The following is a 15,467-nucleotide window of genomic DNA, read 5'->3' as shown; positions in this document are numbered from 1 at the left end:
GGTAAGTGGGAATAGCATCTCCACAGGAATTTTTAAATTTTAGGTAATTTTGGAAGCAAATTTCGTTTGGAAAACTGTGACATGATTGTATACTTATGTATATGTATCTAACACTGTACAAAGCACATGACTTGTATTTACTCATTTAATCCTCTCAACATTCCTAGTAAGGGAAGTCTAATTATTTTTCTTTTTATATAGATAGAGAGACTGAAGCAGGCACAGAGAGACTAAGCAGTACACCCAAAGTTACACAACTAGCAAGTCATACAAACAGTTAATCAAGAGTTAAAGGCATTCATATCATGACAACAATGATCCTCTATACACACGTACTGTCAAGGCTGGTAATTTGTTTTCTGCATGATGTTTAGTCTTCACAACATGAATTAGTGTTCATGAACAAACAAAAATGTGTTTGAATTTCTGTACTCATCTTTCATTTCACAGAGACATGGCATATGTAGACTTTTATAAACTGACATCACAATAAACAAAACATATTTAACATTTAGGCTTAAATATTATAAATAAGATCATGATTAATAAAATTAATAATTTTTCTTCTCCAGTATAATTGTTTGAAATCTAATCTTAAGCATGGAAAAAAGAAGGTAAACAACGTAAATTCGCAATGGAATTAAATTAAAAATCAAAGCTGAAAGAGAGAGAGAATACGCTCAGGTAATAAATTTGCTAGATCAATATAATAGGTATTTTATAATTCTTTGAAGTGAAATATATAAAATAGAGTGTATTACTATCTCAATTATCTTTTAGAAATAGGTGGTTTGTATATTATTTCTCCTTAATTGCTCTCTGTGAATTCATAAGGAAAAAAAAAGAACAGTTTGAGGATGTTGACTAAATTTCTTTTGGATAGGAGTAAGGTTCATAAAGGAGAAATAAAGGACAAATTTAATGAGCCCTTTATGACTGCAGTGCAGCCCTGTGCCAAGAGTTGACTGTGCTTTGTACATATATTACCATTAATCATATAATACTGAAAAATATTAGCCTTATTCAAAAGCTCTAATAACAAGCATCCATACAGAGTTATCAGGCCTAAGTCACTCCTTGTCATCCTGGGACACAAAATGAAAAGAACTATTTCATCCTTCATGGTCCACATCAAGGCAAGTGGACAAAGTCCTGAGAGTTTTGATTAAACCCAGAACAAAATGAAAATCATAATTCATGTTATAGTTCCATCTCATTGTGACTTTTTAAATTTATGATTTGCCTTTGGTGACAAAGGAAAACTAGTTGACCACGCAAAAGAAAATTTTCCTGCCTGCTTCCTTGATTTCTGTTTTCTTGTATGTTAAATGTGTAAATCAGTATTTGAATTTAATGCAGTTACGTACACATTTTGGACTTGGGGTGAAGTCATGGAAATCCTCACATAGGTTTCCAAAAGACACTAACAAAACAGGAGAAGCGAATTAAAAGATCAAAAAGCCTCAAAAAGGAGTCACTACTCACAATGTTCATCAGGGTGAGGAGGTAGTTTTGGACGTGCTCTTTGCCATGGAAACGGACCACAGAGTCATCCACTCCCAGCAGAACCTCGATGTTGTAATCGTTTTCTCCTGCGTGTCTGCGGCGCCTCATTGTTTCATTCAGCTGCTGGTCAACGTTGCTATAAACGGTCCCTAGATCATCAAGGCCTTCCAGATCCGACTCTATCAAGAAACAAAAGGAACTCAGGAATTTCCGATTCCCCAGTGGGCCTTCTAATAACTTCCCACAAAAAAGAATCTTCTAGAGGGCCTATCACTATAATCCATAATCACTGAGATCCTGCTTTTCAGTTTATTCCTCAAGTAATGTACACATGCATATGATCAGACAGACCTCCTGTAAAGTCAACATAGAACAGCAACACTGAGGGTCAAATAATGTTATTGTACAGAAAGCAGCACCACCGTGCCAGACTGAATGTTCTGTGAGGATAAAAGTAGTTTAGTCCTCCTTCGGCTGTATTCCAGTGCAGGGAAGACAGGGAAACAGAATATGTGCTGGCTAAGTAGTTATTAAATAAATGGAGATGATAAATTAAAATCATGTGTTGATAAGTTTACAGTGGTTAATTTAAGTTACTATAATCATGGAGTGTAGAATTTTCTATCACATAAATTTAAACTACTTCTTTTTCCAGTAGCCTTAACTTAAATCAAATTCTACCACGTCAACACAACAGCATGTAGAGGTACGATTATTAGTCACCATATATTACTTATTTCTTATGAGTATATGAGTTTTCTAGTGAATGCTGCTAGGGAAGAAGTGGCTATATAAGGTATAGCCACTTAACACTTTAGGTCTCCACATTTATACTGGCCATCATCTCTGTAGCGGCACATTTCAATTGCTATATATCTGAATCTGTGAGATACCAAAAGAAGAAGTCAGTCAGAAAATTAGCTATATCTGAAGAAAAATAAAAGTGTAAACAATTTTTTATTTTATGTAGTGAAGGAATTTAATTTTTTTATTTTCCAAATGGACATTTCATACACATGCACACACAGAGGGACACATATAATATATAGAGAGATATATATCCATATATCCATATACTGCCACATCTATAACTATCTATCTATCTAACTGTCTGTCTGTCTATGTGGACAGAAAGACTGAGAGAGGAATTCTCAGATTCCAATTACCTAGATTATCTGCCTTCAGATTAAGTATCATATTTTTGGTGAAGAAAATGTTTTGGTGAACTGAAAAAAACGAAATCTATCATTTGGATACTAAAATAAAAGATCATATTCAAAACTGCTGGTATAAAGCTGAAAGTATATTAATTTCCATTTCAAATACATAAAACCTGGAAAGAATTTTATTTTATGAACTGCCTTGATGTCTAAAACAACCACATATCTAAAAACAAGTTTGACAGAACCAATTCTGACTCAAGCTTTATATGAAGGTTTATTTAATGCTGTACTGTGGCCTGTAAGCCATTTAAATCAGTGTCTGACATTAATGAATAGTCATTTTCCTCTCCACCTTAGTGGTTTTAGTAAAGTTGGGGGGTGGCGGGGGAGTGTCTCTTGGCCAGGAAGATTGATGACCAAGCCCTAGCCACATGGATCAGAAGTAGTGGAAGGACAGATCCCACTCACTTTCCACTTTTAAAAAATATATAGACACACCAGCAACCTCCCATACAAGTATGGGCAGCTCTGAATATGACTACTCAGGTTTGAAAGCTATACTGTAATTCACTTTGACCCAAGCCCAACTGCTAGATCACTAGCTGGGAATTCTCTCCTCATTGGGAAATCACATTGGTTCCACAATACATAAATAACTCTCACCATCGTCCACATCAAACAGAAAGCTTTCCTCAAAAGTTGTTTTTAAGAGCTGTAAACCCACATTGAGGGCAAGAGACTACACCTGCAAACAGCTTTACTATTTAACCTGAAGTCTTTTCACACACTCGAGAATGTGAAAGGTTGTGAGAGTTAACATACAAATAGCAAATTCATACATGAGCTCCCAGTTCTAAAAATGGCTCTTTCTGGCAGAACTGTCAGCAACAGAGTCCAATGGAAATATACTTGCAATGTCATCATATCATTAAGTCTGATGCATGAATGAAGAAGGCTGAGCACTTATTTCAGAAGGACCGTTCATTCTGTTCTAACACACCTTTAGTTTGGTCTTTGCATCCCTCCTTAAATAGCGGTTTTCTGGAAAGAGAAGAGAACCTCTTTTTTTCATTGCATGAGGAACCTGGGAGGGAATAAGGAAGGCTTTTTCTTTCCACCGTTGCCTTTATTCAATCAAGAATACTTCTGTCCCTTACGTCCCCCTGTGCCGTACAATGTTCTTTTCTATGATTTCTAAAGTGGACTATGTCAAACATTTCCAAGAAAAACAGTGGAATAACTTCTGGCCCTTTTTATCTATATGCCCCACCCCCCCCACACACACATCATTATTAATTCCAGACAGTTCTGAGGCTGTGAAATATCTTCCTTTATAATGAATTTTTCCCCTATGTCTACTTTATCATGTAACAGTCAAGTGCTCAGTCACATGGGCAACTATAATCAGATATAATTGGCTTCAAATCCTGGCAGTGTGATTTCATTTAAAATGCCTAATCTCTCTGAGCCTCAGTGGTAAAATGGGATAATAATACTTACTTTGCAGAGTTGCTGTGATGATATGATTAATAACAGTAAAAACTCTGTGCACAGTGCTTGGATATAAGTCCTCAAAAAAGAGTATTTACTACCATTACTACGATGATGATGATTTCCCATTAAGAGAAGCCTTGATTTTTTTTAAAGCTCTCAACATTTAATTTTTTTTATTTTTAACGATTTTATTTTTTCCTTTTTCTCCCCAAAGCCCCCCAGTACATAGTTGTATATTCTTCGTTGTGGGTCCTTCTAGTTGTGGCATGTGGGACGCTGCCTCAGCGTGGTTTGATGAGCAGTGCCATGTCCGCGCCCAGGATTCGAACCAACGAAACACTGGGCCGCCTGCAGCGGAGCACGCAAACTTAACCACTTGGCCACGGGGCCAGCCCCTCAACATTTTATTTTATATAGTACAAATCAAATAGTTATAGTTCTTTTAAAACAGAGGTGAGAAAAAATATCTGGAAGGCCCTGCCATAGGTAGAGTGTGCTACTGTTCCCCATGCTTCATTCCAGAAAAGTGATGTTCAAAGTATTTTTCAAGCTTCTCAGAAATATCAAAGGATCAAAGGCAATCCCCCTTAGTCCTTAGAGTGAGTGAGTTTTCTTTTTTCAAACTTTTTGGAAAATTTAAAACTTTTTGAAACTTACCTTAGGAGTTCCTGATAAGAATTAATTAGTATCTTGGAAAGCTTTTGATTCTATCATTTTTTGTACCCTCTCACTTCCCAATTGCTGTATAGGAACTTTCAGAAAAGAATAATTTTGCTAGAAAGCCTGTTTTTATTGAAGTGAAATATTTTGGGGCAGACAGGTGAACAATCAAGTGACAATAAATATAGTTATTTTTAGTGTTAAATATAGGATTGTTGGCGTTAAATCAGAATTTTAAACTTACCAAACAGATAAAGTACAATAAAACTTGTTTTGCTGATCATGAACACTTGGGCTTAAGCCACTGTCAGGATGCAATATGGCATGTTTATATGACTAATTATATTTACAGGAGATCTAAGTGTAGGATTGGTGAAATCACTCCCCACCCCAGAAGAAATTCCTATGGTCTGAAAAAGTACAGGAGACAAAGGTAAAATTGGAAAGGTACAAAAGTTCTGATCAAGTTCTGAATCTGATACAAATACATTTGGAATCAGAATCCAATCTTAAGCATACTGTGATACACTGTGATAGAATCATCTACCCTTTATCTATTCTTTCCTTTCTTAGGAGCAGAATATCAGTTTTATTTGAGGCGGCAATAAACCCAGCTAGAAGTCATTCCCAGTCTCCTTGATGACTAAGGATTGCACATGACTAAGGATAAGCCAATGAGATATGAGCAGAAGTATTGCTTATACCTCAGTGGCTTAAATTGGCTTGTGTGGAGGGCTTCCATAAAGGCTTCTCAAAGGAACGGGATTCATTCCAGTAGGCACGCTCCTTTAGCCCTTCCCTCAGTGTTTCTTCCTGCTGCCTGGAACATGGAAATGGTGTCAGGAGTTCTGAGATGACACTGGAATCATGGCATGGGCTGAGTATGGCATGGTAGCCATGAAGCAGAGATCTGACCCCACGACGGCTGTGGAGCTGGCATTCCAGCCCTAGACTGCCCAGCACCAGATGTTGTTACACATGAGGGGCAGCACTTCCATCACATTTAGGCCATGCTTGGGTTTTCTTATATATGTCTCTGAACCTAGCCCTAACAGATACGACACTGACAATATTTAATTTTGTTGTCTAGTTCCCCCTACACTCCTACTCCCTTTGGGAATGAAAGGTAATTTTCATGTTCATAAGTGAATAATAAAGTAAGATTCACTTTACCAAAACGTCCCACAGCAGCTTTCTTTATAGTGCCTCTACTTCAGAGAATGAGGAAGAATCATACTGGTTTGCAGTAACAACAAATACACAATGAGTCTATATGTAGAAATTTGGCACTCTTCATGAACAGAACACTGTAGCGAAAATGCAGTGACTGAAATGCCACAAGCTGGAGTTTCCAAAAGTACATCGAGATCCTAAGATCAGAGCTAAAAACAGGCATAAAAACCAACAAATGTCATCTGTTAACATCAGAAGCAGAAAGGAGTTAATAAATAATTTTGTTGGCCTGTTTGTATCATCCACTAATGACTTTTCCATTGATATCTTTTTAAAAAGTTTATGTTGTTATAATTCCTAAAAAGATACGGTAACAGTATCTCCATATATGTGGGGGCACCATTCTCCCAAGATATAAAATGTTTCTGTGAAAAGCAGCTGAATCTTTCACCAACTTGGAAATTCCGTAATGCTAGTTCAAAGAACTATATTCAGGCCAATTTATGATGTCAGTTCTGAAGTTTCATTAAGTAACTGTTGCTTTTTTTAAAAAAAGGCATTACCATTGAATGAATATTACTTTCCGTGATTTCTTTTCCCCAAAAGTTCTAATTCTAAAATACACATTTGCTTTTGTTTTCACTGACTACTTTAAGGGATAGCATATGGCATTTTTTTAATGGAAAACTTACCTTGTAAATGAAAAAAGTAATGTTTTCATGCTTTGAGTTTGTGATCATCCTCAAACAAACAATACAAAAGTCACCTCGGTGTCCAATATATATAGAAAATCCTGACTTTTAATAAGAATCCCCTATATGTCAGTTAGAATGTTTTTAGCTACAAATATAGAAAACTTGAAGTGTTTCAAGCAACCAGGAAGAGTATTAGTTTGCATTACAAGAGGTCCAGAGACGGCGATTCCCGGGTTAATCACTTCATTAGTAGATCATTAAGTACCCAGTTCTTTCCATCTTCCATATCCTGCCATTCCTGGTGTACAAGCTTTGTCTTCAGATTTGCTTCTTTGATTATGTCAAAATGGCGGCACCAATTTCAGCATCATAGCCAGGTAATACAAATTGTATCTTCATGTACATCTTTCTTAGGAGTAGGCAAAAATCTTTCCTAGCACCTCTCAGGTACATTTAACTACATGTTTCAGTGGCCAGATTTGAATCAAATGCCCATGTAAAAATAAGAACAGAACCCTCTGTATCTTAGTCCAATCACGAATCAACCCCTGTCACTGAGGCCAGCCTCCTCTGAAGCACATGTTTAGGAAAAGTGTGGCTTTGTGTATAATACCGAGGTCCTCTTAAAAAAGATGAAGGGGTGAGGCCTTGAAATAAAGGAGGAGGGGAAACGGATATTGTACAGGCAACTCACCCTACTTTATCCTCCTTTTCAGATCCTCCTCTTCCTACATTCTCTAGTAATAGTTTTCCACTGGTCTCTTTTATTCTATCTTGGTTTGCATTCACGCAGTTTGTGTTTAATTTCTTATTATAATCTGTTTGCCTAGGGACGCCTTCTGCAGTCTTTTGGCCTCATAATGCCTTTTGAAAGGTCCAGGCCTTCATTCTCATGGTAGTGGACTCTCCTCAATGTTGCCTGTTCAGCCCCATTCAAACCATTCCTTAAATTAATCACTGAAATGTTTGGGTGTGGGGAAAGAAACCAAACGATGTTTGGTTGTCAGACAAATACAGAATTCTCTGATAAATTCAAATTTTAGATAAACAACAATTTCTTTTAGTATAAGCAAGTCCCAAATATTGCATGGGACATATCTAATACTAAAAACTTATTCAATGTTTATCTGAAATTCAAATTTAAGTGAGAATCCTGTATTTTTCTTTGCCAATCTGGTAACTTTGGTTGAGAGGGAACTATCTTTCTCCAGGCAGACTATATAGTTACAGAAATTTACACCACCTGGCCTCTCTTCCCTATTCCACACGTCTCTACTCAGCTCTGGCAGTGGGCATTGACCCAGGCATGGCCAAGCACTATATTCCATTTCCTTGACTCTAGTAATTGGTTAATGGATGGCAAATGGCCTAACTCATGCCAATGAAACTATGACCTAGTGCTGTTTTATTTGGAGCTCCTAGGAAAGAGAAGTTCTCACTACTAAGCTTGGAACTGGCAGAATATAACTCTGGAGCTGCTTAGGGCCAGCATGGGATAGTCGTTGGTCTAAGTTCAATGCAAGAAGAGGAAAATGAAGATTACTTATGGAGAGAATAGTTAATACTCCAATGACGACTTTGAACCTGTGAATTCAACCAATCCTAAAATCTTGGTCTTTTCAGTTTTGTAAGTTAATAAACTCATTACCATCTCATTTTCTTCTCTTACTCCTTTTGAAAAAAGTTTTGCTTAAGACAGTTTGATGTTACTCCGTAATACTTGAAACTAAAAGAATCCTGATTAATAAACCCTACAGTCATCAATTGTCCTCATTTTCATTCTCATTCTTTTTAAATAAACTATTACTAGACTATACAGTCCTTTGAAAAGGATGATATATTCTGTTTAATCTCCCAAATTAATTATTTCATTCTCTTTATTTCATTTTTAAATGAAAGGCTTCGTTACTAGGGATCTGTTTCCTATTTTGTTTCTTCTGTTGCTCTCATTTAGCTAAAATCATAAAGTTAATTTTGGAAGATAGTACCGTTTTGAATTTGCAAATTTTACTACTCTACACATTTAATAGCATTTAATTAACATTTCTCATCCTCTTGACTAAATTATAATCTTTCTTATTTATGGCTTTCGTAGTTGAGCTCTATTAAATCGAAGAGTAGAAGAAGTCCACATCCAATTTACTAGATTATATTCTAGCAATGTGACACTGCTAGAAGTTAAAGTTTTCTAAGTAGGCTCAACTGCATAGAGGAGAGATAGGATTCCATTTATAGCTGTCAATTTCAAAGCTCAAGTGATTCCCATCAGTTGCTCCATATATGCTATTTTATTAAGGGTGGAAGGTTTCTCCACCTCAAACTTCCCCAGAAACTCTACTTGAACACGCTAAAGTTTTCTCCAAAGGCATATGGAATGATTTAATAGCAATTTAAGTGAACTATGAATATTAACATTTGCCATTTATTCTTTCCAATAAATATTTAAAGAACATGGCTACTTGACCTGGCACTGTTCTAAGCACTGGAAGTACAGCAGTGGACAAGGAAGACATGGAGCTTGCCCACAGAGAACTTACATTCCAGTGCTCAGCAGGGTAAGAAGAATAAAACAGAACGACTGGAGTAAGAGGCACAAGGGGAGGTAGGCACAATTTTAGATAAGGTGTTCAAAAGAAGGCAGAAAATGGACAAAGATCTTGGAAAGTGATGAAGTGAGCCACATGAATATCAAAGTTATATTTCTGTGAGATATATGTAAATGTTTTATATATATATGTAAACTCTGTATTCATATTTATATTATAGATCTTTCAAAATGAGGTATAATACAAAGAAAATCAGAATAGATTCAGGATAGTAGTAGGAAGACCTTCTAAAATGGTCCCACGAAGATCCCCAGAACCTGTGAATATGATGAGATATCACTCCTATGATTATGTTATATGGCATGTTTGACTGAAGGCTAGAGACATTATTGAGGTAGGCCTGATCTAACGTTATGAGCCATTAAAATCAGAGAGCTTTCTCAGGTTGGTTGCAGAAGGGAAGGCCAGAAATGTGAACTATGTGAAGGCTATGATGTGCCATTGCTAGCTTTGAAGATGAAGGGAGTCTGTACAAGAACCAGCGAGAGGCCTCTACTTGCTGACAGTAAACCCCAGCCAGCAGCCAGTAAGGAAATGGGCACCTCAGTCCTCCAACAACAAGGACCTGAGTTCTGCCAACAACCTGAAGGAACCTGGGAGTGGACTCTTTCCCAGAGCCTCCAGATAGGGCTTCAACCTGGCTAGAACCTTGGTTCTGGTCTTGTGGTACCCTAAGCACAGAATCCAGTCCAGTCACCTTGGATCCCAATCTACAGAACTGTGAGCTATCAAATGAGTGCTGTTTTAAGCCAGTAAGTGGCTTAAACTAAGTTCTTGATTTGTTATGCAGCAATAGAAAAATAATACAAAAAGAATAGAGCTCTAGGCTCAGCTCTGCTACGATCCATCTCTATGATTTTTGGAAAGATGCCAAAGTTATATGAGCCTCAGTTTTCTTATCTGTAAAATAAATGGACTGTGCTAGAAGATCACTAAAATCTTCTACCTGGATAAATTTCCACGACAAAAAAAAAAAAAAAAACACATAGCATTGGAGATTGGACTGGTGGTTACCATTGGGGAAGGGGGGAGGGGGGAGGGCAAAAGGGGTGATTAGGGTCACATGTGAGGGGATGGACTATAATTAGTGTTCACGTGGTGAACATGATGTAATGTATCCAGAATTCAAAATATGATGTACATCCAAAAAAAAAATTTAAAAAAAAATAATTGGGCCATAATTTCACTATTTTAAATTATTAAAGATGCTTATTGTTGTCATGGCTTTTTGAACATAAATGATTAATCATATGTATTTGTAATTTATTTGTTGCTAAATGCTCAGTTGATACAATTTACAATTAAAACATATTTTTACAGGGGAAAAATGTGCTACACTTTAAGAGAAACTACGTATGATATAAAATACTTCATGAGAATGTAGAAGTCTATTAAGATATATCAGTAAGATGTAATCTTCTTGCTCACCATTTAAAGAAGAGCACAGATGTCTATAAAGTCTGGAGACACAGACAAATATACATAATATTGTCAAGGATATCTTCAGTCTCTTCTCTGAAAATTAAAATGTTACCTATGTTTCCAGATTTTGTAGACAACCTATAAAAGGTTGAGTAAAGGTGACATTTAGATTATTTAAGAATTTACATATCAACAACATAGACCAGAATTTTATCCTGTGATTAAAAATTCACTTTATGCCTTTTTATCATGATGCAAGAAAATTTTACTAAGCTACCTCCAATAAATTTGTACTAAAACAGAGTTATAAAAACATAGATTTAAAGATATATATTATCATAACATTAAAATATTGAAGAAGTAGTCATTCTACATTTTATTTTTAATCTAAAGTGCTAAGCTCATTTGGATAATACTGATCAAACAGTTTTGACTTATGTTCAGATGGAAGGTCAGCTTTTATAATTATATCATATATAGTCAATATATTTAAGCCATATTAATTATTGCAAACTTAAGACAATTTATGACAGACAATATTTGCTATCAAATACTATGAATGGAATAGTGTAATTCCTAACCCACAAATGATGACATTATCCAAGTTAAATGTAACATAGCAGTTTTTTTGCATTCAAATCAAGTTGTTGAGCCATTCCTAAAGCGAATTTCCACTAAAGACATTTACTTGTTAAAATAAAACTATTCTTCATCTAAGGAATAAATATGACAGAGGAAAGAAACATTGTTATATTTACATTTTACCCATACAAACATATACCTATAATACATTCTCCCAGATACTAGTGATCATACGGAAGCAAAAAAAATGGGAGTATTTTTATATCTTCTATTTTTCTTAACATATGGAATACAGTTTTAGTAGGTGTTTTGATGTTTTCTCTTCTAATTCCAACATTTCTTTCAATCAACTGACTGATTTTTCTCATCATTTTGGGTTGTATTTTCCTGTTTCTTTGCCTTCCTGGTAATTTTGATCAGATGTCTAACATAGTGAATTTTACCTTGTGGGGTTTGGATGTACTTGTATTCATATCAATATTCTTTTTTTTAATTTATTATTTTTTAATTGCAGTAACATTGGATTATAACAATATATAGCTTTCAGATGTACATCGTAATAAATTTCAAATTCTGTATAGATTACATCATGTTCACCACACAAAAACTAGTCATAGTCCATCCCCTCACATGTGAGCCTAATCATCCCTTTTGCCCCCCCTCCACGCCCCCGCCCCCATACACTGCTGGTGGGAGTGTAAACTGATGCAGCCACTATGGAAAGCAGTATGGAGTATTCTCAGAAAATTAAGGATAGATCTACCATATGATCCAGCTATCCCGCTGCTGGGTATTTATCCAAAGAACCTGAAAACGCAAAGGCATAAAGATACATGCACCCCTATGTTCATTGCGGCATTATACACAATAGCCAAGACTTGGAAGCAACCTAGGTGCCCATCAAGGGACGAATGGATAAAGAAGATGTGGTATTTATACACGATGGACTACTACTCAGCCATAAGAAATGATGAAATCTGGCCATTTATGACAACATAGATTGTCCTTGAGGGTATCATCCTATCAATATTCTTGAGCTTTGTTCTTGGGTGCAGCTAAATTGCTTGAAAACAGTTTGGGCCTTTCAGGTCTTGCTTTTAAGATATATTAAGCAGGCTCAGAGCAGCACTCATCTAGAGCTAATTATTCACCACTACTGAGGCAAGACCCCTCTGTGTGCTGTCTGATACTGAGTGAATCATGAGACACTCCAGTCTGTCTAGCGGGAACAAGCACTATTCCCAGCCCCATGGGAGTGCGGGCATTGCTACCTCTAATCCTCTCAGGTGGGTCTGTTCCAACGTTTGCATAGTTTCCTCACATGTACGTGCTGATCAGGACTTGGCTAAACACTACAGGGGAACTTGTACAGTTCATCAGAGCTCTGCCTCTGTGTAGCTCTCTCTTCTCCCACGCTCAGTCCTGTGAACTCTGGCGACCTTCATCTCCCAGACTCTCAGCTCTGGCTTCTCAAATCTGAGCGTCTGTTAGGCTCAGCCTGGGTTCTCCTTCCCTGAGATTCAGCCTGGAAACCCGACAGACAGTAAACTGGGGTAATGCTGAGGATCATCTCATTTGTTTCTCATCTCTTAGGGGTCACTGTCCTTCACTTCTAGATATCCAGTGTCTTCAAAATAATTGTTTCATATATTTTGTCCATTTCAGGTTGTTTAAAGCAGGAGGGTGGATCCAGTTTTTGTTATTCCATTTTGGCCAGAAGCAGAAGTTCATTTAATTTGCTTTTGCTAAGAACACATGGTGGTTGAGAAGCTTGGATTTATAGGCATGTTACTCTGTAACATGACTTTGAATTTTCTATACCCATTCAGCTTTCCCTAAATGACATGCTATACACATTCACTCAGACTTGTGGAAGTTAGGTAGTAGTGAAATGTTCGGTGTAAAAACTCGGACAACATTCTTTTAATCAAAAAAAAAAAATCATACTTTTATAAGATATTAAATCTTCTTGAATACGTTCTTGCAACACATGGTATCATATGGAAGGGAGAGAAGTTTAAGGGTGAGCAGCATTTATTAAACCTCAGAAAAATAAATTCTATCCACCTTTCTCACAAAACAATGTGACCTTCTTTGTTCATTAAAAGCTGGCTAAGCCAAAAGGTACTATAAATATGTTTATAGAAAGAAACTGTCTTCTAGGAGTAGCCCCCAAAAAAGCTACTTGTTACTTAACACAAACATAGAAAGAGTTCAAAAAATTAAAACCTTAGCAAACATAGGTGTCTCCTTACAGTCCAAAGAACACAACGTTTGAAATGTTCACCGAAAATGTTTTGCACTGAGTTTTTTAGGAAATTACAAACTCGGTTTTAAAAAAACATATTTAGATGATGGAAAATTGGGGGTGAACTTCGGGAAGTCATGTTACAGAGATAAGGGCAAGAAATAAATTCTATAAATCAGGGTTCATTGGGGGTCATCCCTTAAAATCAACAATAAGGGTCACAACAAGCAAGATGAAACCACTCAGAAAAGGAATCATCTTGTGATGAATAAAAGAAAGTGAAATAATGATGATTCATGGTGCACAAAATCTTAGTATACCTAAATTTATCTTTCTAGATTTTAAAAATCTTTTTGCATTTGTAAAGCAAGAAATCTAAACATTTATATTTTCAACTCAAATTGAGGAATGACGTATTTGATAGATTAACATAGATGTAGTGAAAACATTTAACCACTGACTGTCATCCAAGTCCATAAATACTGATATTTTCTTTAAACATCAGATGGGAAATCCAGACTACAGGTAGTAAGTTTACTTCTAAATGAGCAGCAGTTGATTTCATCTCAACTCATTCAGTAGTTTTAAAGATCTAATAGATTGGGAATACAAGGAGAATCCTCACACACGACAATGTGAGTTACTAGAAAAGGCTCATTTCTTCCTTTCCTCCTGCACCCGCACAATCTTCCTTTCCTCCCTTGTTCCTTCCTTTCCTCCCTCTCTCCTATTCCTTGCTGCCCTCGTTCCCTCTTTTCTTCTTTTCATTCCTCTCCTCCTAACTTCCTTTCATCCATCCATTTCCAAACATTTCTTCAGCAATTTTTCAGCTTAGAAAGTGCTTCTAGGAATAAAAGGTGAATAAGCCCATTTTCCATCACTGAGGAAGTCACAAGTGAACAGGAAAGGAAGAGAAATAAACAGACAGCAAGTATGCAACTGAAGAAGAACCAATTTTCTCTACCTGGAAGAATCTTGAGAATGATTCAAGAGAGGACGTGACACCTGAGCTAGCTTTTAAAAGCTTCACAGAAGTTAGACAGGTGGATAAACGTGTCGAGGCAACAGACATGACATGTGGAGAAGACCTGGAAAGTACTGATATATTGGGGGAATAGAACTTCAAAGAGGATGGAGCAAAAAGTAAGTGGAGATTTGTGTTGAGAGATGTGATTGCTAAGGGAGGTTGAAGCAAGACCATGAAGAATCTTACATATTTTATAGACAGGCTTAGGGCCGCTTTTCCTGGGGCAGTTCTGTATCATGTCTGTTATCCTGGCATAAATATCAGTAATGTTCTCTTTCACTCTCAAACGTGTCCTAGTTTGAACAATAAATTAACTGGTCACCCCACTTCCAGGTCTCTCGGTCTCAGAATGTGATTTCTAGAAGGCAGGGCTGAATCTATATAATTCTCTTTTGTGCACTTGTGTTCGATGATAACAGAGAGGCTGCAGTAACAGGGCTTCCATCTTCTTGTTGCAGTGCCGTTCTTTCCTACTTGTGGAAACTGGAGTGGCGAATATGGCTAGTCGGCAGTTGCCATCCATTCCAACCTCCTTGTGGTGTGTACTCCAGCAAAAGCTGGAACTATGTTCTCCAGCGCTCTTATAGCTAGGATTCCAGATGAGAACTTTGTTAAGCTGATTAGATGCACTCATGTGAGATTTGAATTCAGACGTGACCAGTGTGGTTCGGGAGACACTGTGGGCTCTGGGGTTTTCTATAGCAGCGTCCTAGATCTAGTCACTAGCTGTATGGATGCTGAGAGCAAAGTGCAGTAGCAATAGTGGCAGTTTTCTATCCTCAAAGAATATCTTCAGTGGCAAGTTCTTGGAGTGAACAGATCCAGCAGCACCTGGCTCATTCACTCCCTCTCTGACCTCAGCAGCAATAGCAGCTGCCCAGGTGGGCCACT

The 15,467-nt window shown here is 36.9% G+C and overlaps 1 protein-coding gene across 1 annotated transcript in view; it reads right to left on the bottom strand.

Moving 5' to 3' along the window:
- The window catches only part of LOC124236803 (A disintegrin and metalloproteinase with thrombospondin motifs 3), a 73,077-nt gene extending 57,867 nt beyond the window's left edge, over positions 1–15,210 (bottom strand). The window contains exons 1-2 of the mRNA XM_046655753.1: positions 15,051–15,210; positions 1,486–1,685 (exon numbers count right to left, since the gene is read on the bottom strand). Coding sequence (XP_046511709.1) covers positions 1,486–1,685; positions 15,051–15,210 — 360 coding nt within the window. The remainder of the gene's footprint in view (positions 1–1,485; positions 1,686–15,050) is intronic.
- Positions 15,211–15,467: the final 257 nt, after the last annotated feature.

This window comes from Equus quagga, chromosome 3 (genome assembly GCF_021613505.1).
Source record: "Equus quagga isolate Etosha38 chromosome 3, UCLA_HA_Equagga_1.0, whole genome shotgun sequence".
In the NCBI taxonomy this organism is placed as follows: Eukaryota; Metazoa; Chordata; class Mammalia; order Perissodactyla; family Equidae; genus Equus; species Equus quagga.
The sequence above is the reverse complement of the archived record's forward strand: the minus strand, read 5'-3'. Positions and strand labels throughout refer to the sequence as shown.